At 48.0% G+C, this 24,262-nt stretch overlaps 1 protein-coding gene across 3 annotated transcripts in view; it reads left to right on the top strand.

Moving 5' to 3' along the window:
- Window positions 1–24,262, top strand: part of Pde10a (phosphodiesterase 10A) — a 459,546-nt gene that overhangs the window by 272,629 nt on the left and 162,655 nt on the right. Inside the window, exon 1 of one of the 3 annotated variants that reach the window (XM_031351500.1) lies at window positions 349–831. The exons of 1 other annotated variant lie outside the window; for it this stretch is intronic. In XM_031351500.1, coding sequence (XP_031207360.1) covers window positions 765–831 — 67 coding nt within the window. In that variant the 5' untranslated portion in view covers window positions 349–764. Of the gene's footprint in view, window positions 1–348; window positions 832–1,469; window positions 1,795–24,262 lie in introns of those variants that run through there. One more of the 3 variants, XM_031351501.1, reaches the window with a different exon arrangement.

Genomic DNA, 24,262 nt, shown 5'->3' with positions numbered 1-24,262 from the left:
AAGTCCCTCTGGAACCCCGGCGCGGCGCAGCCAGCGGGCGGAGTGCAGTGGGCCTGAGCCTGGCCCGGGAGCTGCTTGGCTGCAGCCGGGAGGAGCTAGCGGCGCCCCCGCCCCTGTCCCGGTCCCTGTCTCCCGCAGGCCACGCCAGCCCCGCTGGGGGCCCCGGCGCCCTCTCGGCTCTCAGCACCGGAGGCTGCGGCTGGGTGGCGGCCGGTGCTCCCTGGGCGCTCGCCTTCTCCTCCCCTATCCCCTCCTCCTCCTTTTCATCTTCCTGGTACTTCTGGCCGCCGCCCCCCCTGCCCCCTCCCCCTCTTGTCCCCTCCTCATCTGCCTTCCACCTCCCCGCGCGCCTCCCGAGAAGGGAGGGCGCAGCGGCGGCTGGAGGAGGAGGAGGAGGAGGCGGCGGCGATGCTGGCGGCGGCGGAGGAGGAGGACAAGAGGCAGCTCCCTTGAGCGTCCCCCCAGGCAGTAGTCACCGCAGCGGCGGTGGCAGCAGCGGTGGCAGCGGCGGGCGGCGGCGGCTCTTCCTCTCGCCTGCGATCCAAGGCTTGCTGCTCCCAGCCCGCGTCGGGCCCCGGCCACCTCCGCCGCCGAGGCTTCCCCTACACCCGGGCGCACGCCGCGCGGACTCCTCGGGTTTTCCGGGCGCCGGCGGGGGCTGCCCTGGCCTCGGCCCCTGCTCTGCCGCCGGTGGCCGAACTCCGTGGCGGCCCCGAGGCGCCGCCCTCCCCCTTGCCACCGCTTGGCCGCTGTTCTTCGGCGACATGGAAGATGGACCCTCTAACAATGCGAGTTGCTTCCGAAGGCTGACCGAGTGTTTCCTCAGCCCCAGTAAGTGGCCCGGTCCCACGTTCCCTGTGGCCGGGCGGTTTTCAGGCTTGGTGGGGACGAATCGGGGGCTCAGATCGTGGGGTTGGGGAGGGAGCTGCTAGGGTGGTGGGTAGTCTGCAAGGTGTGTGTGTACCGGACTGATATTGGCCAGTGGGTCTCAGGAAGCTGGTGGCACCTCAGGGGCGTTCGGGACCGCCCATCAGCGTAGGGACACCGGGCTTTCCCAAGCCCGGCGTGCGCGCAGAGGAAGCGTGACCCGGAGGGTGTCGGAGCCGGACGTTTAGAAACTAACCTGCTTCCCTAGAGCTGTCTCTGGCCACACTGACCCGGCTCATGCTTTAGACCATCAAGTTTGTCACCGACTACTCTACATTTCTCTCCAGCCTGTGACCACTTGGCTGGAGTATGTACACTTCCTTCCACTGGGGGGTCCCGGGGATCTAAACCGCTGGATTCCTGATGCAGCCATGGGGACAGGCAAGGCTTGGGAAGCCCAGGATTCCAAACGTGAAAGGAGGGCTGTCCCCAGAGCCTACAGAGACTGTGTTCTGGCGCGGGGACTGGTGGTATGGAGCTGGGAGCACTCACCCTCATGAAGAGGATGCAGCACCCGCTCCCCAGCCCACCTCACGCAGATTCTGGGGAGCTGGTGCTTGGGTGGGTAAAGAAAGCCGAGGAACAATGGGAGCGTTAACAGAAGAAAAAGGCACCTCTGGCTCCTTCGGACCTGCTGGACGACTGTAGCATGACCTTTCTGACCTGCCCCTCCCGGGTGCAGGGCTGCAAGCTTTCTGGGGCAGGGGCAACAGAGGGCGTGTCATAGGGGGAGGGGGACAAGATTGAGCAAAGAAGTCAAAGGCGGCTTCACTGGAAGGAAGGAGGCAGGCAGGCAGACGATGTTTAGGAAAGAAGCTCCAGACGCGCAGAGGGAGTCGCTGCTGTTGTGGATGGAGGGCGAGCCGGGTGAGGACCGGAACACTGGGGCGGGAAGGGACCAGGCGGGACCTGGTGGGAGAGTCTGTGCTCTGAGAGGGCACATCCGTGGGAAATTGTGAGACTCGGGCATCTGCTCCACCCTGAGCGTGGATTTGGTGCCACAGTCCACCGCGTGCGCACCGAGCCTTTGTCTGCTTTCTCGCTGGAAAGCCGCGCTTTTTTGCCTTGCTTTTTCCTGGCAGAAGCTGCCAGGTTGTAAATGAGCTTTCTTGCTACTGCTCCCAAGTACCACTCACTCCTTAGCCTGAGTGGACCTCCGCGCTGGGACATGGGGTGCCGGGGTTCAGACCCTCTTCAGGACCGGTCTAGGTGTGTACCCAGGAGCCCCCTAGGGTATAGCCACCAGGTGGGTGACTCCTGCAGTCCTGGCTTCCCCAGCCCTGGGCCAGTCCACCGTAGCCACATGACCCAGTGGCCACTCACACACCTGCAGGCAGTATTCAGCAAATCTCTGCTTAGACTTGCTTGTTGACTCAATTGCCTTGAAGGGTGTGGACTCCATGCTTCCAGCTGGCCTCCAAACCTGAGGCTTCCCCTGTGTGAGTTTCCCCATCCCTGTATATGTGATTTATAGGTCCAGCACATTGAGCATCTTGGTACAAGCTTGTACTCTTGCCCTTAGGTTGCAGTCAGCAGGGACCATAGTTTCCAAAAGGAACTCCATGGATTGGCCCTGGGTTGGAGGTGAGGGGAGAAGGTGGGGCCCGTAGATTCTCCAGGGTTGTTGGAATAACCCCAAGGCCTATGACTGGGCTTGCTCCGGGTCTTCTGCCTGATGGACATTTCATTTTTTTCCCTTTACGAAATAAATATTTTTTTCTCTTTTTGGCAACTGATGCATACACGTATGTGCTTGGGCATGCTCAAACACAGACTTGTAGGCCACTCTACTTGACAGTGCCAAGTGTCGTCTCATGAATGAGGGAGATTTGGCTGGAACACTTTTTTTTTGAGAGTTTATGTTTGCGTGGATCTATAGGTGCTGTCTTTGTCTGAGGTGGGGCTGGCGTTGAGGTAGAAATTATGGTTCTGAACAAAGATGAGCAGTTCCAGAGAGATATCTTGAGTTATCTTGGGCCACCCTATCCTGGGGGGGGGGCGTTATCTTTTAGAGATCTACTCTGTCCATGATTCCAACTGAGAGAAATTATCCCTGCTAAGGGATGCTCACTCCAATCTCCAAGAACAAGGCTCCCACAGCTTTGTTTGGGATACAATGAGGGCAGTAAGTTCTAGGGTACTTGTGGACAGTCTGTGCTCATAGACTGACACCTGAGGGAAGGCTGCTCTGTGTTCTACTTCTACCCCCCAACACATATTTCTAGGGGTTCTATTTTTGTCTGGGGCCAAAGAGACCTGGGTCTCAAACATTGGAGGATCTGAAACTTGGTAGTTCTCTCTCTCTCTCTCTCTCTCTCTCTCTTTCTCTCTCTCTCTCTCTCTCTCAAAAAATGCCTTTTGGAAGGAACATGTGTATTCTCCAAGGACATGGAAATACACAAAGGTATTCAAATGTGTCCCTGTGGGGTCTGTATCTCAAATGTGTCCCTGTGGGGTCTGTATTGGAGCTTTCTTTTACTTTTGATCTCTTTGTCAGCCAAAGAAATTGTCATGTGCAGGCTTCTGAGCCCAGATGCTGCTTAGACAAGTGCACACCCTGCAGTTCTCTTGTGAGAAAGGGAACCCTGTGTAGAATGACAATAGCCTTATTCCGTTTCTGTTTTGTTCTGCATTTCCGCTTACCTGGTCATGAACCAGATCTTGCCCTAGCTGGTCCCTCTCACTTAAGCATGTGGAAGCCACAGATCTGTTGTGGGTTAGTAGGCCAAGGTGAGATGGAGCGTCCCAGGCAGGAGTTGGCTCAGTGTTGATGCTCATTGCTGCAAGTGGTCCGTTCGTGGTCTTCCCACCTGATGCTGTTCTTCTGTCTGAATCAGGCCATTCCTGAGTTCACATCATTTCCTGTCCTCTGTCAGATCACTAGATCTCTGCTTTTCCTTTCTGCTGCTGGAAGAGTTGCTGATTAAGTCGAAAAATCTTGCCCAGGGAAAGATAACAATTGTTGTCCTGGAGCATCCTCTGGGTTCATTTTGCATTGGGGGTGGGGTGGGTCACACTGCAGGCCAATGGGAATTAGAGGCATCTTCCTGTAACAAATACAGGCTGTCTGTGCTACCTAATCAGCCTTGTGATACATTGTGGCATGGTTGGAGGTGGCCTTGCCTGGATAGAGCAGGAGACACACCTGTGACAAATACAGCTCTAGGGATGAGAATCCCAAACCACAAATACCTCCCCACCCATGTCTCTCTGTATGCTGTATTTTTATGAGTTAACTACGGTGAAGAATAGAAAGAGCTCCATGCGTAAAAATAAAAGTCTGTATTCTTATTGTGTGTGTGTTTGCATGTGTGTGTGTTTGTGTGTGTATTTGCATGTGCATTTTTGTGTGGGGAGGTGTGGAGGGGTGGTGATACAGAGAAAGCAAAGGAAATTAAGACCAGAGAGGCTTGTGAATGCAGAGTGTAGTAAATGCCTTCCTACTGCAAATTCCTATATGTTCCTCAAACATTCCAGTAAGTGTACTTTTGTAGGACTTGTGAGCCTGTTACTCGCCACTCTTAAACTGTTTCCCTGGGGTGTGAGGACTGTGTGGCTGATGCCAGAATACACTGAGATAAATATGGTTCCTGTGAGAGCAAATGTACTCAGTACTCCAGACAGCATCAGGCTTCACAGTCGGGATATTCTCATTGGCTCTGTGAAGCTGATGCTGCAGAGGGAAACCAGACTCAAGGCCCAGCACTGCCTGCATCCAGCATGGGTCTACATCCAGTCAAGACCCAACTCACAGCTTGTTGGAGAGGACCCACATGATCTACAATACAACTGTGTGGAGGGTGTAGAGATGACTCTCTACTTCCCAAAGACCTGGCATATAGACATGGGTGCCCCAAAAGGTGACCTGAATAGCATGCTATGAATTCCTGCCAGGCTGGGTGTGGGCAGTGAGCGTCATCAACTATCCATGGAGGGGTGAGCTGGTTCTTGGCTAGGTCAGAAGTCCAAAGGGCAAAGCTATTTAAACTGGGTGGTGTTATGCTATTTAGATTATTAATAGGCAATCCCATGGGATCCTACTTTTAATCTGAAATAAACCTATGTTGACAGAGGAATCTCCTAAAAGTTTAAATGAAAAAGAACTAGAAAATCAGGAGACGGGCCTTCTATCTCAAATTGGTGCATTGCTCTTGGAGGGATTTATTTTGCACACACAACAGTTTGTATCCTAAAACAAAGACAAGCATGTTGAGTAGCAGGCAGGTTAACCTTGCATGGGGAATAGTGTGCCAACAAGCCCAACTGCCACCCTGCTTATTTTAAACACAGTCCACGCAATGCAGGAGATCCTTTCTTCAAGTCTGGAGAAGAACTCTAAGGGGCAGAGAATCTATGGCTGTGGCAAAGGGCCATACAGTCACCCAGAATCTTCCTGGCCAGTGTATCTGCTACTGCCTGCCTTCATTCCTGCTGTCTGTCTTACTTTCTAGTAGGCAGGGCTGGAGAGGACTGTGGGCAGGGCCTTGTCTTGTCCTGATGCTGAGGCGTAGGCAGGGGTAGACTCATGAAGAAGATGCATTGCCGGCTTGTATAGGAAAGTTCAAGGTACCAATAAAACAGAGCCATGTATGAGGAAGAGGTATGGTATCCATATGCAACCTGGGTATATGTGGGCCTTGGACCCAGAGCTGACACGAAGCTCTAGTGGCCCAGCATTTAAATGTGTTCCACAGAATTGATTCTCGTGGGGCCATACAGCTCCAGGAGAGGGTAAGGTTTGCTCCTGTGTTCTCAGCAGAGCTATGAGGAGGCTCAGAAGGAGGCCAAACCAGACCCCAGCTTGGAAGACCCTGTTGGTGTTTCATAGGATGTTAGGCTCAAGTCTCGAGGAAGCAGGGAAGAGAGTTTGCCTGGCAGAAGCCCAAGGAAAAGCTACTGGGCAAAAAAGGCACCTCTAAAAGTCGTAGACAGGAGTTTAACCAGCTAAGGGGAAAGGAGTCACAGGTCTATGCTATGGGACAGTCTTCTGTGTTCAGAGACAGTGACGGAGTTAAGCCCGAAGCCTTCCATGGTGAAGGTGGAACAGAGGCTATGTCTCTGTGGCTGTCCTCAGCAGTGGAGACAAAGCTGGAAACAGCACTGAGACCTTGTATATGATGAGACACAGGGAGGTGGAGGATAGAGGGATAGGTAACATGATGGTTGGCTGTGTAGACATTAGATACCATGGTTCCTGGTTTGGAAGGCTTGAGGGGGTGGGGCATATATGATTGGGTTGGGAGTCAGGACTGTGTGAACCTTTGTGGGTTGTAGGATTCTTGGCTTGGGCGGTACCTGCTCTCTACTGCCCTCTAGTGGTGTAGAGAGCAGCTACCCAAAGGGAATAAGCAAAACACATCAAAAGGCCAGGCGGAGGAGACTTCTTAGAGGGCTGTGCCTCAGCAGCCATGGTGTGGAAGGCAGTCAAGAGAAGAGCTGCCTGGCAGATGGGCCCTGAGCGGGAGGTGCAGAGTGAAGGCTGCACAGCTGGAGCTAGGAGCCTCAGCCCAGATGTCTGGTATGTGATGAAGCCCATAGATTGACCAGAACAGAGCTATATACCAGAGCAGAGTTATGAGCCACTGAGTTCTGTGATTTATGTCTTGAAGGCTCATCTGCGTGTAATTTGGGAAATGAATCTTGGAGCTGTTTGGGAAGGAAGTGTACGGAGGTCACTGAATCAGGGGTATGGCAGTGGACATGAGATGTAGTTGAGGGCTCAAGTGTTTGGTGGCATCAAGTGCACCGAATGCCTGTTGCTATAGGGAATGTATTCCTGGCTTCTGGTGACTGGTAATGGGGCCCAGAGGAGAAAGTGTGCAGGCAAAGGCAGCTTTGGTAGGTTTGACAATAGTGAGGCAGAGATGCTCAAGGTATAGCAGATGTTAAAAAAAGCACTTAGATAAAGTTTTACCATCCCCAAAGCTGGAGAAGGAAAAATGAGGCATGACATTTGATATCCCTATAGGGAGTCAGTCTGTGAATACTTTATTTGAATCTGGAACTTCTGAGGAAAAAAAAAAAAACGGATGGTTTTGGTTGGAGAAGGAAGGGTGTCATGGTGCAGTGTTTGTACACTGTTCTGAAGACTCAGGTGTGGGAGGAGATCATGGGTCCCTAGGATGCTGGCCTAAAGTGGGTTAGAAATGAAGATGGTGATCCCCTAGCATTGAGGCAACAGCTGAAGGTAGGATGGAGAGGATTCCCGAGTGAGCAGTGGGACTGAGGGCAGAGGATGTGTTTGATGGGGGCAGGGAAGAATGGAAGAATACAGCAGGCAGGAGTGAACTGAGCATCTGCGGGTGACAAGGGACAGACACAGTGTGGCACTCAAAGAGGAGCCTCCGAGATCAAGTAAAATCCAGTGGCTAGCATGTCACTAGCAGACCAGCGGAGTGAGGGGACCCTGTGGTTATGGCTGATGATAGGTTTCATCCCAGAGATGCTTGAGAATATTCACCTACTGAAGTCAAGAGGTTTGAAGAACTAGGCAACATGAAGAAGCAGCTCTGTGAGGAGGACCGGCTAGGATGAGATGTGGGGATCTGGGAAAGCTGAGACCCAAAAGGCAATGTTTTCAGTAGAGGGGAGCATGGGGACCATGTTGTAGCTGTTGCTAACTCACATTGGGAGCAACGAGAGGGTAAGGAACATATCATCAGGTGCTAACTTCCGTTACTCTAGCTGTCCAGCATTTTGGTCCTTTGGAGGAAGCTAGACAGGAGAGCAAGGCCTGAGAAAGCTTTCAGGGAACAGGGGGAAGGGAAGTAGGTAAGCAACCATGAAGAGAAAGGCAGGGGTGTGAAAGGTCTCCTGGGTGCTTGGGAGAGGCGCTTAGTAACCTGCAATTAGATGGGTGTAGGGGAGTGACCTGGGACATTTGGAAGGAGAGCTGTGAGAGAAAAGCAGTAGTTTAGGAAGCAGACAGCTACTGGGGGGCAAGAAGAGTGACAGGATCGGAGGAGCAGGCCTGTGCAAATGATTCTACTGAAGATCACACAGAGCTAGGAAAGAGCTGCATGCCACACTGCTCATAAACACCCTAATGAGAAGCGACCCATGGGATATAGCTGAGTGTTGTCTTGGAAGAGGAAGAATTTGAGGGTTGTAGAGGTGACCAAGAGGAAGATTCCAGAAAAAAGAATGGATCTGAGCAGGGTCCAGAGGTGGATATAGGAAGCCAGGATTGAGGAAGCACAACAGCAGGGCTGTTTAGAGAGAGTGGGACACAGCAGAATGGGGGATTGAGGACAGAGGACATTGTGTCATTGTACCATCTCTTCCAGAGGACCTTCTCTGTGCTGACAGCTACCTCTCTAGGTCTCTTGTCCTTCTCAGGTCTGTCTAGGTCCTCCTGTGCTTCTGCCTGTTCTGGAGCGGATTGTCCCCTTTTTGATCTGGATTTTGCTGGTCTTTGTCTGTCTCTAGGGTTGGGCAAATGCTTCCCTCATATACTCTTTATCCATCCTCCCAGGACACCTCCAAGCAGTCAATTGAAGGAACAAGGGAGGGTGTTTAAGTGGAAGAATCTTTGCCAAATAGCCCTTTATCAGAGCTAATTTTCCTAAAAGGGAAGAAACAATGAAATTGTGTGGCTGCAGAGCTTTGCTCCATGACTTGAAACTTCATTCTATTCATTTTTTTTTCATGTAATCCAAATACACTCTTTGGCACCAGTGCCCAGGCTTTTGCGTCACTGTGAACACAATACTTGACACACAGTGAGGTCAATGGGGAACAGACAGCCGGAGTCCAAAGGAAGGAGGGAGCCCCGTGGTCCACATTTGGGTAGCCTCAGCTTGCTTTCCCTGGGCTGTGCTAAGAGCCTTTGTTACTTTGTTACTTCGATGAAAACATTTCCTGCATCGCCAAGACAAAGTGTTGCATGGAAAGTGCTGAAATATTGCCACGTGTGTGTTTTGGAGATGATGAGTTATTGATCAAACACAAGCAGATTTGGACTTTTTAGAGTTGGCAAGTTCCGTGAGAAGAAACGTTTTTGCATGACGAGCACCAATGGGAAAGAAAGGAGGTGACAGGCAGGAAAGAGTACAGCCGAAGGCAGAGCAGTACAGTGTATATGATGTAATGCATTGGTGTATTGGTTTTTTGTTTTTCATCTTTTGTTTTTTTTTTTTTTTTTTTGAGTGAGAGCCAGGGCCGTTTAGCCTTAGCTGGCTTTGAACTTAAGCAAAGATCATGTCTTCCTCAGCCTCTATAGGGATGGTATTACAGATGCCACCACCACACTGGCATCCGTGCTTCTGGTCATAACTCTGGCTGTTTCCTAAAGAAGGCCAAGTGCTGTCCTGGAGACCCATCGCTGTGGTTCCCAGATGTGGTAATGATGTCTTTTACATGCTATTCGAAGGGTCACGTGTACTTGAGATTTTCTGTTTGACATAGCTTTAGAATTTTGCTCATGAAAACATTCTTGTCTAGCCAGTCACCGTTTCTCTTAGGGTGATACTCCTTTTTCTTGTGACTAACCACATCATCTAATATTTAAGGCTGATTAAAGAACTGGTTATAAAGCCTTAGTAATTAGAACAACATGCCCCACTAGCCTCAGACAGACAGAAAGACAAACAGGCCAGCAGACCCAGAGCTAGGCAGGAACAAAGGCTGCTACGTGCTCCCTACTCTATGTGGTAAGAGAAAGGGTAGATGGCTGAAGAGATGATCTGGGGACAAGAGAGTATTTGCTTAGAAGAAAATGAGATCGTCCCTCACACTGCACGCTCAGATTAAATTCTAAATGGTGAATATATTTAATATCGAAAGGAAGAAACCATAGAAAGAATAGGAAGGTAGATAGATGGATGGAAGGAAGGAAGGAAGGATGGATGGATGGATGGATGGATAGATAGATAACACCAAGAGGAAACTCTTTCTGGCTTTAGATGAGAGGAGGCATTTTAAATTCCTGCAGTAATGAAAGGAAGGACTGACTGAACAAGGAGACAAGAGAAATTCCTTTTCTATGGCTCTGATCAGGGACCCGCCTAAGGGAATAGCCAAATGATTTTCCACTTTCTGCTACCATCCAAGCAAGAGCCAACTGCTTGTCCCTTAGTACAAAGTGCTATCTGAAGTAGTTAAGGAACACCCACCCAGGGATGTGAACAGAATGCATGGAAAAAGAGAAGAAATGAACGGCTCCTTGAAGACAAACACACATCCCGAAACAGTGTTCTGCTTCATCATGAGGTTACCTGTACTTTAAAACATCACCATTTTTGTCTGCCCTCACTGCACAGGTTAATATACTTTATAGCATACTGACGATGGTTGTGCTAGGAGGCAAACCCTCTCATAACTTCCTGTGGGAAGTATTAATCGGCAAAGCCTTTGAAGAAGGCAATTTGTCAGTATTGATCAGTATTAAAAATGTATGTATCCAGTAAACCAATAAATTGTTCACCTGGGACGTTATCATTCAGATGCTGCCATCAGAGTGACTTCTACACACAGTGCAGGGCAGGGCTCTGAGTGTTCTCTTGCAGGGGTCCTGTTAAGTAGCTTTTTGCAGCAGTAAAATTGAATATACTGCTACATTAAACAAAAACAGCAGTAACAACAAAACATCAACAACAACGGAGGATGCCTGCATCGGCACACATGCACTCTCCGATCCATTTGTGTTAGAAAGGACAAAAGAAACCTATTTGCTTCTAATTTCACAAGGAAATTTAGTTGACCTTACTGGGCAGTATGGGGAGGCAAAAGGGTAAAGTGGGCTTTGCTTAGATGGGGCCTGAGTCCGAGGGGGGACTTCAACCTGAACATGATCTGGTTTCGTGGGTTGGTACTCATTCAGAAATCATACGTGAGACTGTACCAAAATGCAGTGTGATTAACCCTGAGTGGCTGGTGGCTGCTGAGGCTGATTTGCGTTGACCTCAGGTTTTTGGTCTCAGTGCCCGAAGTTTCCTCAGTTGCTTTCTGTCTTCTTGAAATGTCAAGCCAGGAATATTTAGAAAAGAAAGGAAAAAACATAAAAAGGAAAAACACCAACACTCATGCCACCACCCTCCTGGTTCAAGCATCTGCTCCTTTTCTATGCCACACACCAATGTGAAAACCAAAGCAAGTACTTCTGCCTCGATGTATTTCTGACTGATAGAGCCCTTGGCTTCGGATTTAAAGTGTCAAGTACTGCGTAGATGTTTGGAGGGCTGCCCAGTCAGGCTAAGCTGGTAGAAATCAGTGTGTTTGGCAAGGGATGGAGAGTCTTCATTGTGCGGCTTCAGGCTTTGCGCGGCTACGCTTCTAGAGTGGGTGAAATGTAGACACATTGGTTCTAGCTCATAAGGATCTGTCTGAATGGGGTCCTATTCATTGTCAGCCACTGTGCTATGACAGCAACTTGTGGATATGCACAGGGAAGGGGCAGAGGGCACTTGTGCCTGCCACTCTCCACAGCCTGCACTGTGCTGAGTTGAGTGGCAGCCACTGAGCGCTCCCCAGGGGATAGCCATCTAGATGAGAGTTTGAGAGAGCTTTCAGGATGGACCGGACAGGGCCAGCCCCTGCTTTGAGGCTTGGTTTAGCCACATCCTCCTGCCTAGCCTCTTCCCTGCTCTTACATGAGGCTTCGGATTAGAGTCCATTCTCTGAGTGCCTGAGATTCTCCCCTCCCCCACGCAGGCCCCTCGTTTGGATGCCTACCCTTCTCATTTTCCGGTGTCTTGCTTGTAATGTTGACATTTTTCTTTGTCTTATCACTTAATATTATTTCCTTCTCGTCCACCCGTTGGTTTTATTTTAGCCTCCACTTCCTTCCTAGTTACTGGGTTTTGTGAGAAACTTTTTTTTTTTTTTGAACGGCAACCTTCCTCGACCCCTGCGAATCTCCCTTGTGGATGGCTTACTCCTCCCCAGGCCTTGTTCAGGTAGTCCTGGCCTGGGGGCAAACCGTGTGTCTCCAGCTGTGTTTTCTCCCTGTGGAGTTTTTCTGAAACTTCGACTCACAGCTTTCTATTCCTGGCCTTGGCAAACCTGGACCTTTTTCTTCATAGGCATTGTGTCTCCCACAGACCACCCCCGGCCCCCCCCCCGCAATGCCTTTGTTCTAGAAGTTGCTCTTGATGAGTAACATTAGGACCCTGCCTTAATTTACCTCTTACAGATCTCACTTTCTTTGCCTGAGAGCTTTGGCACCTTCTGTGTTTCGTAACTGGTCTGTTCTGTTTGTCAAAGGGTCACCATTAGGAAACTTGTCCTTTTATTTTATTTTTTCTAATTTATTTTTGAATTTTCCTTTTGTTTTATGTTTGACTATATATATTTGAATATATATATATTTGAATATATATATTTGAATATATACATACATATATAATATGTGTATGTGTGTGTGGGTGTGTGTTTGTATAATTTATCATTCCTAATTTCTTGAGACTCAAAACTGTTCCAGCTTCTTGTATCTGAACTCCAATCTGGCAGAAGTACAATGTATCATTGCTTCCCTTAGGCCCTTTCCTTCCTTGTTGATGGGCAGCTTTGTCTTGGTTGGACCTTCTGCTCTAGGGCTGACAACCTTTCTCTAAGAACCTACTGAAAGTGAGGTGTTGACAAGGTGCTGGTGTCTGTGCGCATTACGCTACCACCAGGCAGGTATTGAAGTGCGGAGCTCTGGGATGGGACAGCAGCCTGTGTGGGCTGCTTCCTTTGTTTTGGTGACCTGCATCTAGAGGGAGGGCAGAGCAACTGTTGTCATATCCTGGGTCCCTTCTCTAAGTGGTGGCAGTCTTGATGACATCTGAGTGGCGTGGCGGGAGCCTGGTCAGGAGGAGCAAAGCATGGATGCCTGAGGTCCCCATCTGCCTGGAAGGTGCTTCTGTGGTAGCAGGAAGCGAGGCTTCTGGAAACACTGACAGCAGGAAAGGCTGGACTTGTCCAGCAACTCCACTTTCTTGGCAAGAAATGAAAGGAAAATGGGTTCAAAATAAAAAAGGAAGAATTTTTAGAAAGAGAAAGAACAACAACAAAAAAAGGCAATTGTCACTCGAATTCTTCCATTTAGGGCAAGCTATTTGGAGATGTTGTGGTAGGCATTTCCCCATGTATGGAGTCTCTGTACCTCCAGCAGGCTCTGGCTCTGCCTGGTCCCAGCTCAGAATGCCTCAAGTTGGCTTTGCCCCAACCTGGGAACATCTGTGAGGCCTCCTGCTGTGTGTTCAGTGGAAACCCAAGGGAGTGTGTGCCAGAGGAACATGAGGTGTGGGGCAGCCCTAACACAGGGCACATCTACCTGGCTTCATGTGTCTCAGGAAGTAGGCAGTGGACATGACCCCTTGTTCTTAGCTTGTATGTATGGGTCCTCTTATAACTGGCTATTTTCTGGACTACTTGGGTTAGTTGATCTGTCATAATGAGATGAGTGGTCTTAGTCCTATCCATGTGCAAAGTTATAACTTGAAGAACAGCAAGGATGTGTCTTGAGAACTAATTTTGAACAAGTTGCAGTTTGAATTCCCCTAAGAACATTGCTGTATCTCATTTGCACGTATTACAAGGAAGATATCAATAAGTTGCATTAAGACTGCAGATGATTTGGGATTGCACTTTTATGCTTTATAATAGTTTGGGATCCTTTCATGCTTTAGCTCTTCTTAAGAAACCACTGGTTGCTTGTGCCTCAAGAAATTGTGTATCGATGCTCACCATCACAGCTGTGGCCAGCTTTTTCCTGTGCTCGGTTCAGGGGCTCAAGACAGTAACTGTGTCCTGTCCTGTGAATCTGCCTTCCTCTGTTCTAGAAGCGGAGGCTGTCTCTCTGGATGAATGAGTGCCCCCAGGGATAGCTTGCCCAGTGGATGCCGGAATTGTAGTGAGCACTAACTCAGGACACCTCTGTGTCAGAGGAGATTTTGCCTTCAGAATTCGGCTCCTTACTTTTTCAGAGCTCTGTCAGTACGTGTCTGTTCTCTTTGGTGTCTTCTCTTCCAAAGAGATTTGCAGCCTTGTTTTTTGTTTGTTTGTTTGCTTGCTTGTTTTTTTGTTTTTTGTTTGTTTGTTTTTTAACAGGAGCCTACTGTGTAACTCTGCCTGTCCTGGAACTTACTATGTTGATCAGGCTGGCCTCAAACTCTCACAAAGATTCTCTTGCCTCTGTCTCCTAAATTCCAGGGTTAAAGAGATGTAAGCACCATGTCCTGCACATACTTGTTTTAAAGTTAAGCTACTTTTGAAATTCTGCAAAGAGCACAGGAGTGTTCTATTTGTAGTGTTTTGCTCTGACTTTCATTCTGAGTGTGAATGTGTGTGTGTGTGTGTGTGTGAGAGAGAGAGAGAGAGAGAGAGAGAGAGAGAGAGAGAGAGAGAGAAAGGGGGAGAGGCAGAGCTTATCCAGAAATCCCTTAGGGCATGGCTTTTGCCTGACTTCATGCAAGTGCCCCATTGATGTCATCGCTGACGTCATCACTGACATCATTGTGGGGTTGGGGCCAGAGTTTCACTGAGGCCTCTGTCTTCCCTCCCATCCTGGGCTGTGTGTAATTGTCCATGCTCTGTGCCAGTCTGGCCCATTTTCTTTCGAAGGCCCGTCATGGTCCTATTTTGGGACGTGACCTGCTGTGGAGTTTGCTGGGTGCTTTGGCCTCTCTTTATTCCTGCTTCCTCTCTTCCTTATGTAAAGGCACTTTCTGCTGTCCCCCCAGTGGGAGAAGCCAGGAGACTATCTGCAGGCAAGCTCAGAAGTTGGGTTGGTGACGTCAGAAACTAGCTGCAGTAAGCAAACCTTTTGGAACTCTCAGCTAAACATTGCATAGTTCTAGTTCTGGTGGTGTCAGAATTACCCCAGTTTCAGGAAGAAGGATTGCTCAAACTTCGAGCCTTAATTAAGATCCAGCCTTCTCGTTACAGAGGTGATCCTTGGGCAGGATAGAGGGAAGGATAATTGCAGCATTGGGCTGGAAAGAGCAGCTGCTGCTGGTCTCTGTGTCAGAGATAAGGGTTCCAGGTGCATTCGGGAGGCAGCACCTGGCTTGGACTCCCAAATACTCTTGCTGGAGGCCCAGGGATGCTCCTGGCTTAGCCAGGGATCCCAGGCAGAGAGCAGAGGCCAGGGCATGTAGCTGAGGCACAGTGCAGAGGGCTAAAGGTGAATCTGGTGTAACAGAGACAGGGCACCAGTGCTGAGCCTAACTGTAGAAGTGGGCTGAAAATATGGCAAGCTCCAGATAGCAAGTTTCTGACTAGTTCTGATGAAGGCAGCCTCCTCCCTTGGAACTTCAGGAAGCCGTTGCTCTTCTGCACTGCCGACTCCTAATGCTGCCACACAGTCACCCTCTCAGACATGGGCTCAGTGGCCAGCCAGTGTGACTGACCTCTTGGTCCTTTGCTCTGGTGCCACCCAGGTCAGGCACAGAGCTCAGTTCTCGTTTAAGTTGGCTTCTCTTAGAGGAAGAAGGACATTTTTAGAAAATGTGAATTTTTAAATTTTTACCTAAATCTGCCTCATTGATTTTCATGTTTCTGAGAGTTATATCCAATATCCCTTTACAAGGACAAATGGACAGGTGTATAAAAATGTGTGCCTGTTCCCAGACCATATGATCTGTGTGGAATTTAGCAGAATTTAGAATACTGCAAGATTCCTGCATTTGGGAGGTAGAGGCAGGGTGGTTGTCAGTTCAAGGAGAGCCTGGTCTACATAGTTTGTTCCAGCCCAGCCCAGAGCTGTGAGACACTATGTCAAAAACAAACAGAAAGCAAAACAACCAACCACAAAGCAAAAGCAAAAGCAAAAGCAAAAGCGAAGATAATAAAGGAATACTTTAAATGCTCCGGGTGTGATGTGGCACTGGCTAGGAGACAGGGCACTGCTGTATCCTCTTTCCTTGTGAAAGGAACATTCCTATTCATAGAGGTCGCTGACATACTTGGAGTGGCTTACTTGTCATGAAGTCTGGGTGACATTCTTATTCTTTTGATGTTTTTAATTTAATGTTTTAAAAAGATTTATTTATTATTTTATTTTTTATGTATATGAGTACATTGTAGCTGTACAGATGGTTGTGAGCCATCATGTGGTTGCTGGGAATTGAATTTAGGACCTGTGCTCACTCTGGGTCGCCCTGCTGGCTTTGGTCAGCCCTGCTTGTTCTGGCCCAAAGATTTATTTATTATTATAAATAAGTACACTGTAGCTGTCTTCAGACACACCAGAAGACGGCATCAGATCTCATTACGAATAGTTGTGAGTCACCATGTGGTTGCTGGGATTTGAACTCAGGACTTTTGGAAGAGCAGTCAGTGCTCTTAACCACTGAGCCATCTCTCCAGCCCTATTCTTTTGATCTTAAGTCATTACTATTATCCCTTCTGAAGATTCTAGAAGTGAAACACCATTGGTTACTTGGACCTTCCTGAAAAGTTTCTCCAGGCCCAACTGAATGCATTTTGTCTGTACCACATCTGCCGCTGTCATGACATGCTGTTGTTAGTGAGGAAGGAATGTGCTTGGGAAAGCCACTTTGGTCTCACTTCAGGAGCCCAGGGAGAATCTGAGGTAGGAGCTCACTCAGGTCGGGTCCAGGTTCCCTGGGATCTCAGGACATGGAATGTCTCAGAGGCCGTGCAAAGACCACAGCTGAGAAGCCCATTTCCTTCAGTCTTCATGACAACTTTCTTCTCTATTTGTCTCTTGTCCCAGCATCCATCTTAGAACAGCTCACAGCCTCTGCTTTTACTTTCAGCTCTGTTTGTAATTGACAGATGAAAATCATGTCTTGTTTATAGGATGTCATGTGTTGATGTATGTATGCTTCAGGGATGCTTACATGGAGCTAGAGAATTCTCTGCCAGCTCCTCTCCATGCCAGTTGTTTGATTTGTGGTGGTGGTGGTATTGAAAATCTACCCTTACTAGTTTTGAAATGTACACTATTAACAGCTGCCATGAGAGGGACCTTCCTCTCGCCTCACAGAAACCTGAACGCCAGACCGTATTTCCTTCTTCCTATAGTCCTAGGAGCCTGCTTTCCCACCCCCTGCGTCCATAATTCTGACTTTCCTTGATTTCAAGATAAGTGGCTCATTTTGCTGATCTCCTATCCATTTCACAACTGACCTTTCCTTATTCTCGGGTGGGGGGGGGTAGGGAGGGTAGTGTTTTCAATCCAGAATTTTACCACATGGTTCCTTTTTCTAAAGTGTTGAAACTCCCAGGGTACTGAGCAATGGGACGATCTTGAGAGCTTCTGACCTCAAGGGAGAAGCAGGAAGACCAGGGATAGCAAGACAGGGAGAGAATTCTGATAATGTGGAGTATTTTATTAAACCAACCAACTCATGGCAAGTCTCAGGTCTTCCCTTCTACCTTCCTATCTGTGCATCCGTCTGTCCATTGGTCCATCCACCCTTCTCTACCGTCCGTCTCTACCAATCAACTCATCTATCTTAGAATTATGATCTAGAAATGAGACACTGTCATGAGAATGCGATTTGTAATGTATTTAAATTGTGAAAGTTATGAAATTATGCTTTCCATTCTGATTCAGCTGTTTGACTTAACATCGAAGATTGGCTTTCCAAGAAGGCGTTCAGCAGAGAGACTCCATAAATGGAACGAACTGCTCTTCAGCTCCATATTTGCTGTGAAAACATGTGGGAACATACCTCATTCCCAACCATTCAAGCTTGTGATAAAAATTTCATATGTCAACTGAAAAAATGTGTGATAGTGTACTGACGGGGTTGGGAGCAGGATGCTGCAGGAGAGTCTGTGCACGAGAGGTACGCTTTCCCACTCTAGAGTGTCTGAATGCCCCAGGCCTGGGCAGAGCTGCCAAGCAGCAGTTAAGATTAAGTTCTTTGACATTTGCTTGTTGTCTTAGTCAAGGTTTTACTGCTGTGAACAGACACCATGACCAAGGCAACTCTTATAAGGACAGTGTTTAATTGAGCTGGCTTACAGGTTCAGAGATTCAGTCTATTATTATCAAGGTGGAAACATGGCAGCATCCAGGCAGGCATGGTGCAGGAGGAGCTGAGAGTTCTACATTTTCATCTGAAGACTACTATGAGGAGACTTGCTTCCAGGCAGCTAGGATGAGGGCCTTAAAAGCCCACACCCATAGTGGGACACCTACTCCAACATGGCCATGCCTCCCAATAGTACAGTTGTCAAGCCTGTAGGCTACTGGAGGCCTGAGGTTGCCTCTGTAGTAATGTGTTGTCTTGGCACAGAGTGGTGCTTGGGATTGGGCCCATCTGAGCACCTGAGGAGCACTGCCCCTCCAGCACTTGAGGTGCACTGTCCCTCCAGGATGTCTGTCATCAGGCTTTCTTGATCAGCACCTTCATGCTTCTGTGGCTGTTGCTCCTGTAGAATACCTTCTATGTGCCCACGTAGTGGAGGGCAGCTAGTACCCATAACCTCAGTAAGCCTGCAGTCTGATTGATGGAACACAAGAGCCAGAAAGTTGGAGTAGCCTGAGGCATTTGAGGAAGGACAAGGGAGAGGGACAGGCTGCATTTGTAGTCTGGCATGGGGTTGTGATAGAGGAAGTTTCTGGGTACCAGTTGCTGCCTGGCCAAGGACACCCTTGAGTCTAGGTGAGGTAGATGATAGTGAGGCATCCTGGAACCTGCCTTCCAGAGTCACATTGATTTCTTGTCTATGCAGAACAAGCAGGTGACACACCAGCCCCTTTGGACCACAGAGGGCACAACGATGACATTTGAGGCTGGGGTTCACAGCAGGCCGGAAGCTCCTTTATTTTATGACAGTACAAAGCAGGTGGATCATGAGCCAGAAGGTGCTAAGAGGGAGCCTGCGCCTCAGCCTGAAGCCTAGCAAATAGATGGTCTCAGACCCTCAGCAGGGTGCCTCTAGCCTCCTGTGGCCATGTTCACCTCCTCCGGACACAAGAGTTGCCTGCCTTCCAAGGGGAGTGAAGTACTCACCTGCTTCTTATAATTTATTCCAGAAATAAACCTTTCAAAATGTGTGGCACCGTCCTCTGCTCCTTAGATGTGATATGGCGAACCTTACATTTCGCTTTTTGACTTCATGAGCTTTACTCTCTACCTCTTCACCACACAGACTTAGCTTTTTGAGGACTCCTGAGATTTTCAGGTCTGTTTGCCGCAACAGTCAAAATACTGAGAGTCCTAGGCACTTTTATTAATCTGTCTTTGGACCTTTGAAATTTTTCCACGGTGACTGTGCCTCTGATACAGCCTAGAAATGATACAGTCTGGGGCTCTTGGCTGGGTTCATTTTCCCTGCCAGTGAAAGAATTCAAAGGCAGGAAAAAATCTTATGTGTAACAGGTAGCAGCAGACAGTGCAAACAAAACCAGCAGCTTAAGGAGCATTTATTGAGAGTGAGGGAACATGCACACAGCAGACAGACAGACAGACAGACAGACAGACAGACAGACAGACAGACAGACAGACGGACAGACAGAAAGAAAGAAAGAAAGTGAGAAAGATCCTTCACAAAGCATGCATGGGATTTGTGAGGCCAAAGAACGTAGTCTGTCCTTAAGATCAGCCTCTGAAGTCTTCCTATTTTAGCTTTGTCATATTGAAAACAGTTCTGCTTGCTCCACAGCTGTTGTGTGACCTCTCCTGATCAGGCCTTGAGCCTGTTGATCAGGTCCATCAGCAGGAGGCCGGGGGGGAAGACAAAAGTTGCCAAGCTTCTGTCTCGAGTCAGGAGAATGAGAATGGTCATATCTTGGAAATCTTCTATCTTTATTATCTAGCCATGGCCCCTTCCCTATCCGTCCCCCTACTAGGGAGTCTGTCTGTATTCTGCTGTCTCATCTCCTTGCTGCTTTTCAGAGCCTAGCCTCTCTCCCCTGGGTCAGCTGGGAAGGTTTGTTAGCTTGCCTGCACTGTGGGAAAGACCTGAGGGGCCTGGAATGGTGACCACTGTCTGACGTGCACAACCTTTCCTGCATCAGTGACATCAGTTGAGTGTGTGACGTATATTCTAAGAGTGGTGGTGACCCCATGGCAGACCTCGTAGACACAGCCAAGGACTAAAAGATCAGAGAATACCAAGATATTCTGTGCAGCATAGTACACTTTGCATTATCCTCTGCTAGGCATTTAAACAGTCTCACCCAGCAGTCTTCATTGGATTTAGATACAAATGCTACAACAGGGTTGCAAGCCCTATCAGCACATTCTTTGACTCCCTCAGTATCTAGATGCAGTTACATGGTAGCCCCCTGCTCAAGGGAACATCTAGAATTGGGAAGTGAGACCATTATTGTAGCTGTTAACAGCCATGAGGATGGGCAGCATCTAAGAATGCAGCTGCATTGATTTTATGTAGTTTTACATAGTTTTGAGATAAGAGCTTGGCTGGATTTTTTTTTTTAAACTTAGTTTCCTTTTAAGTGAAAATATTAACTGTCTTTGCTTTTTTTTTTCCTGTTTAGGATCTAACCAAGTAAGCCTTTAAAATTTGCTAATCCTTTTGGTTAAAAACATGAAACTTGTATGTTTACACACTAAGAATTGTTCGATATGTTTATTTGATAAATATTTGCTGAATAAAGAGTTGTATTATACTAGGGGCTGGAGAGACATGGTAGCTCAGTGGTTAGGCATGTGTGCTGGTCTTGCCGAGGGCCATGGTGAGGTACCCAGCACTTACATCGTTGGATATTTCCCAACCACTTGTAACTTCAGCTCCACGGGGATCTGATGCTTCTGAGCTCTGCACGTATCTGTGCACAAACCCATACACATGTACCTACTTTTTAAAAATCAAATGAAGGCAGAGGTATTTAGGGGATGAAGAACCATTAAAAATTGTTCTTAGTTTGATTTAGTAATGTAAGAGATCTGTGGAGACTCAGTGTCTTACCTAAAATGGCTATGCACAAGCAGAAACATGTAACTTTTAAAGCATTGAAAAAGATTGATGAACAAAAAACAGCAGGATTTTTTTTTCTTTTTAAATACTTGTACATGTAGAAGCCTCACTGGTAGTTAAGCCTACATTTCTTGTCCCCTAATGGAAAAGAGAAACTTGTATGGGAGGGAACATTGCTGGCTCACTATGACACAGATCGCTTTTCATAGCTCCCTTCCATTGTGCTGAGCTCTGCAGTTTGAGAACCACGGTAGGAATAACCTCTGGTCAAGATTAGATTGAGTCTGAGTTTGACCATGTACACTAAGGCAGTGGATGGGAAAGTCCCAGATCTGCAAGTGGGTAATCTACAGAGCCCTGAATAAGGGAGTGTGGGGGGGGGCGAGGGGTGGGGAGACAGAGATCGAGACAGCCAGCTTGAGTATCCAATAGTGGGAACATGGTTCCCTCAGCCAGTAGTGGTGTGATCCTAGGGGAACCACTCATTTCCAGCGACCTCTTTCCTTTACCTCTGGGCTGCCACCTCTCCAGTCTTGATTGGGATGAAGGTAAAATGGTAGACATGATGTCCCTTTTGCAAACTGTAAATTTTAGCCCAGATTCGATGCACTATCCAGCTGCAAAATCTGGTGGGGGTAGGGGGAGCCTCGGGCAGAGAACTTGAGGGTTAATAATCAACCTTATGTAGTGTTTGTGGGCAGATGCCGTGCTTTAGGTGGAGCCCAACACCTGCAGCGTAGCAGCCAATTTGTCACAGTTGTTTGAATATTCTATTTTAGATTGCTAGGTAGGCAACTCGATGCATACCTTATTATGTGATGTGGGTGTTGCGTGGGCAACCTAACCTCAGGATGACGAACTTAGCGTTTATCAATTTTGACTAGCATGCGCTTAAATGATGAAGTTTAAGGTTTCATGGTATATGCTTTAAATGATTTTAATCCCATTGCGTTTGTTTGTCTAACATTAGTAATGGTAGACTATAAAGATGAAGTGGTCTCAGGGAAGATGTTCTGAGCACAGGGGATGAGCCGCCTGCTTCTCTTCCCTCAGAGCTTAGCACAATGGCCAGAGCTGGTTAGAAAATTAAATTACTTTTGCTCCAAGTCCTGCTTCTCTCTCTTCTTCCTTCCTTCTTCATCTTGAAAAGGAATTTAGCTTTTGTTTGCCATTCAGATTGGGTCCCTACTGTGCTTGGTGTGGTCAGCTATAAAGTAAAAGAGGAGAGTCACTTTTGAGAGGGAAGAGTTCAAACACTTTCTGAGTGGGTTGGAGAGTTGTCTCAGAGGTTAGAGACATGTGCTGCTCTTCCAGAGAACCTGGGTTCAATTCCCAGCGCCTACAGTCAGGGGACCCACAATCCTCTGTAACTCCAGTTCCAGAGGATCCAATGCCCTCTCTAGCTGGCATTCATGGCCGCTGCAAGTGGTGGGCAAACACATGCACAGGCAAAACACTCATCTTCATAAATAAAAATAAAATAAAGGTAAAAAGCATCAAAAAAACAAATAAACCAAAAACCAAAACCCAGTTTCCGAGCAGTAGGCTGAGATCCTTTGCAGAAGGCAGAGCCTTAGACTCTGGATAGATACCGTTTTAGGTTGGCCCCTTTCACCAGCATAAAGATATGCTGACCCATTCCTAGCAGAGAGTTGGAGGCCTAGACAGAGGAGGTGGGGGGAACACGCTACCATCCCCACAGATATAGGGTTTGTGGAGAGTACTTGCTGAAATCATGTTTTCTTGTTTCAAGAGGTAGAGACAGGGTATGCTTTTAGAAGTTGTTTTTTGGCTGTGTGAAAGTTGAGCCAGATTTTGCCGTCTGCTCTGGCTGGGTGCCTACATTGTAAATACCATGCACTGAGAATCCCAGTGGCTATCCTATGAAGGCTCAGCACCCATCAGGGAGTATGCCTGGCCCCTCAGTGAGACTGGGGTGTGGGCTGATGGCTCCATCCCTGTCCTTCTTTGCTGGTGCTTGTGTGAGGAGGGTTGTGTCACGGGGGCAGAGCCTCTCATATGACTTTGTGTTCTAACCCTGTTATGCTGGCTAGCACATGATGCTCCAAAACCCATCCACCTAGTGCTGGCTCAGCACAGGGTTTCTCTTTATATGTTGTACAGAAGGTAGGTCATTTTCAAAGTCTGGTGTGTTTCAGGCACCTCCTTCAGAGGTGTGTCACTGGGTTTCTGGTCATGATGCTCTTCTCACTATAGGGACACGAGAACACTCTAGAAATACAGGCAGGGGTTAGGGTATGTGGCCACATTTGTGGCAGCATCCAGGGAGTGCTGGGATGAGAAGAGCCCCTTGGAGCTGTAGCTAGTACAGTAGAGGCAGTGGATTGTTGTTTGACTGATCCTGAAGGGTGTTTCTGGCCATCAAGGAAAGCAGGCCAGTGGGATGCATTTAGCTTCGAGCCTGGACCTGTCTTCATGCCTGTGAGGGAATGTGCATAGTTCTTTGTGCCTCAGTTGGGTCATCCACCAAGTGGGCTGAATATGACAGACTGATAAACCTATGGTAGGACTAACCGTGACCACAGCTAGGATGGGTTTGTTAACATCTCAGACAGATTGTGGTCTCTAAAGTGGGCTCCATCAACATCCGTTAGGGTCCTTCAACTGTGCCCCAGTGATGTGAGTGGTCTGTGAAAAACTACCCAGATGGCAAAGTTCTCATTCAGTCTGTACCACATCTATAGCAGGAAACTAAGGGATGAACATCTGCTATTGCAGGGACTCCCAGGGCTACTGCAGACTCCTGCAATACAGGGCTTTCTGTCAGTCTGTGAAGAGTTTCTGAAACACCGTCAGTCACGAGGTTGGTGGGCTCCTATACAACAATAGGCAACTTAATTCTTAAAATTCTCTACCATTTGAAAGTTGGTAAAATTACAATTTTACATTTGTCTTTTCTCCTAAGAATAGTTAGATCTTTGTGGGGAGTGTTCATACATGCTTCTCTCTCTCTCTCTCTCTCTCTCTCTCTCTTCCTCTCTCTCTCTCTCTCTCTTTCTCTCTCGCTCTCTGTATGTGTGCACACATAACTGTGTGTATGTGCCTGTGCATGTGTGTGCTGTGTATGTGTGCATGCAAGGTAAACATGTGTGTGTATGCACATGTATACTTTTCCATTTGATGAAGTCAGTAAATAACAGGCAAGCATATGGGGTCCACTACCTCAACATCACCTTCACTCACAAGGTTATATTATGTGCATCCTATGCACTGGGTAAATAGGAGCTGTTTATTGACCATACCAATATAAACATCTCTTTCTATACCTGAACATGTGTAATTATGTATTTGAAACTTGTAAAGAAAAAATAGAGCAGAGTGCAGGAGTGTATAAGAGGTCATGGGAACAATTTCCACTATATGCAGAAGAAGGTCATGGGTATAGTTCCCACTGTGTGCAGAAGATGGTCATGGGAACAGTTCCCACTGTGTGCAGAAGGTGGTCATGGGAACAGTTCCCACTGTGTGC

Source organism: Mastomys coucha, unplaced genomic scaffold (genome assembly GCF_008632895.1).
Source record: "Mastomys coucha isolate ucsf_1 unplaced genomic scaffold, UCSF_Mcou_1 pScaffold5, whole genome shotgun sequence".
Lineage (NCBI taxonomy): Eukaryota > Metazoa > Chordata > Mammalia > Rodentia > Muridae > Mastomys > Mastomys coucha.
The sequence above is the reverse complement of the archived record's forward strand: the minus strand, read 5'-3'. Positions and strand labels throughout refer to the sequence as shown.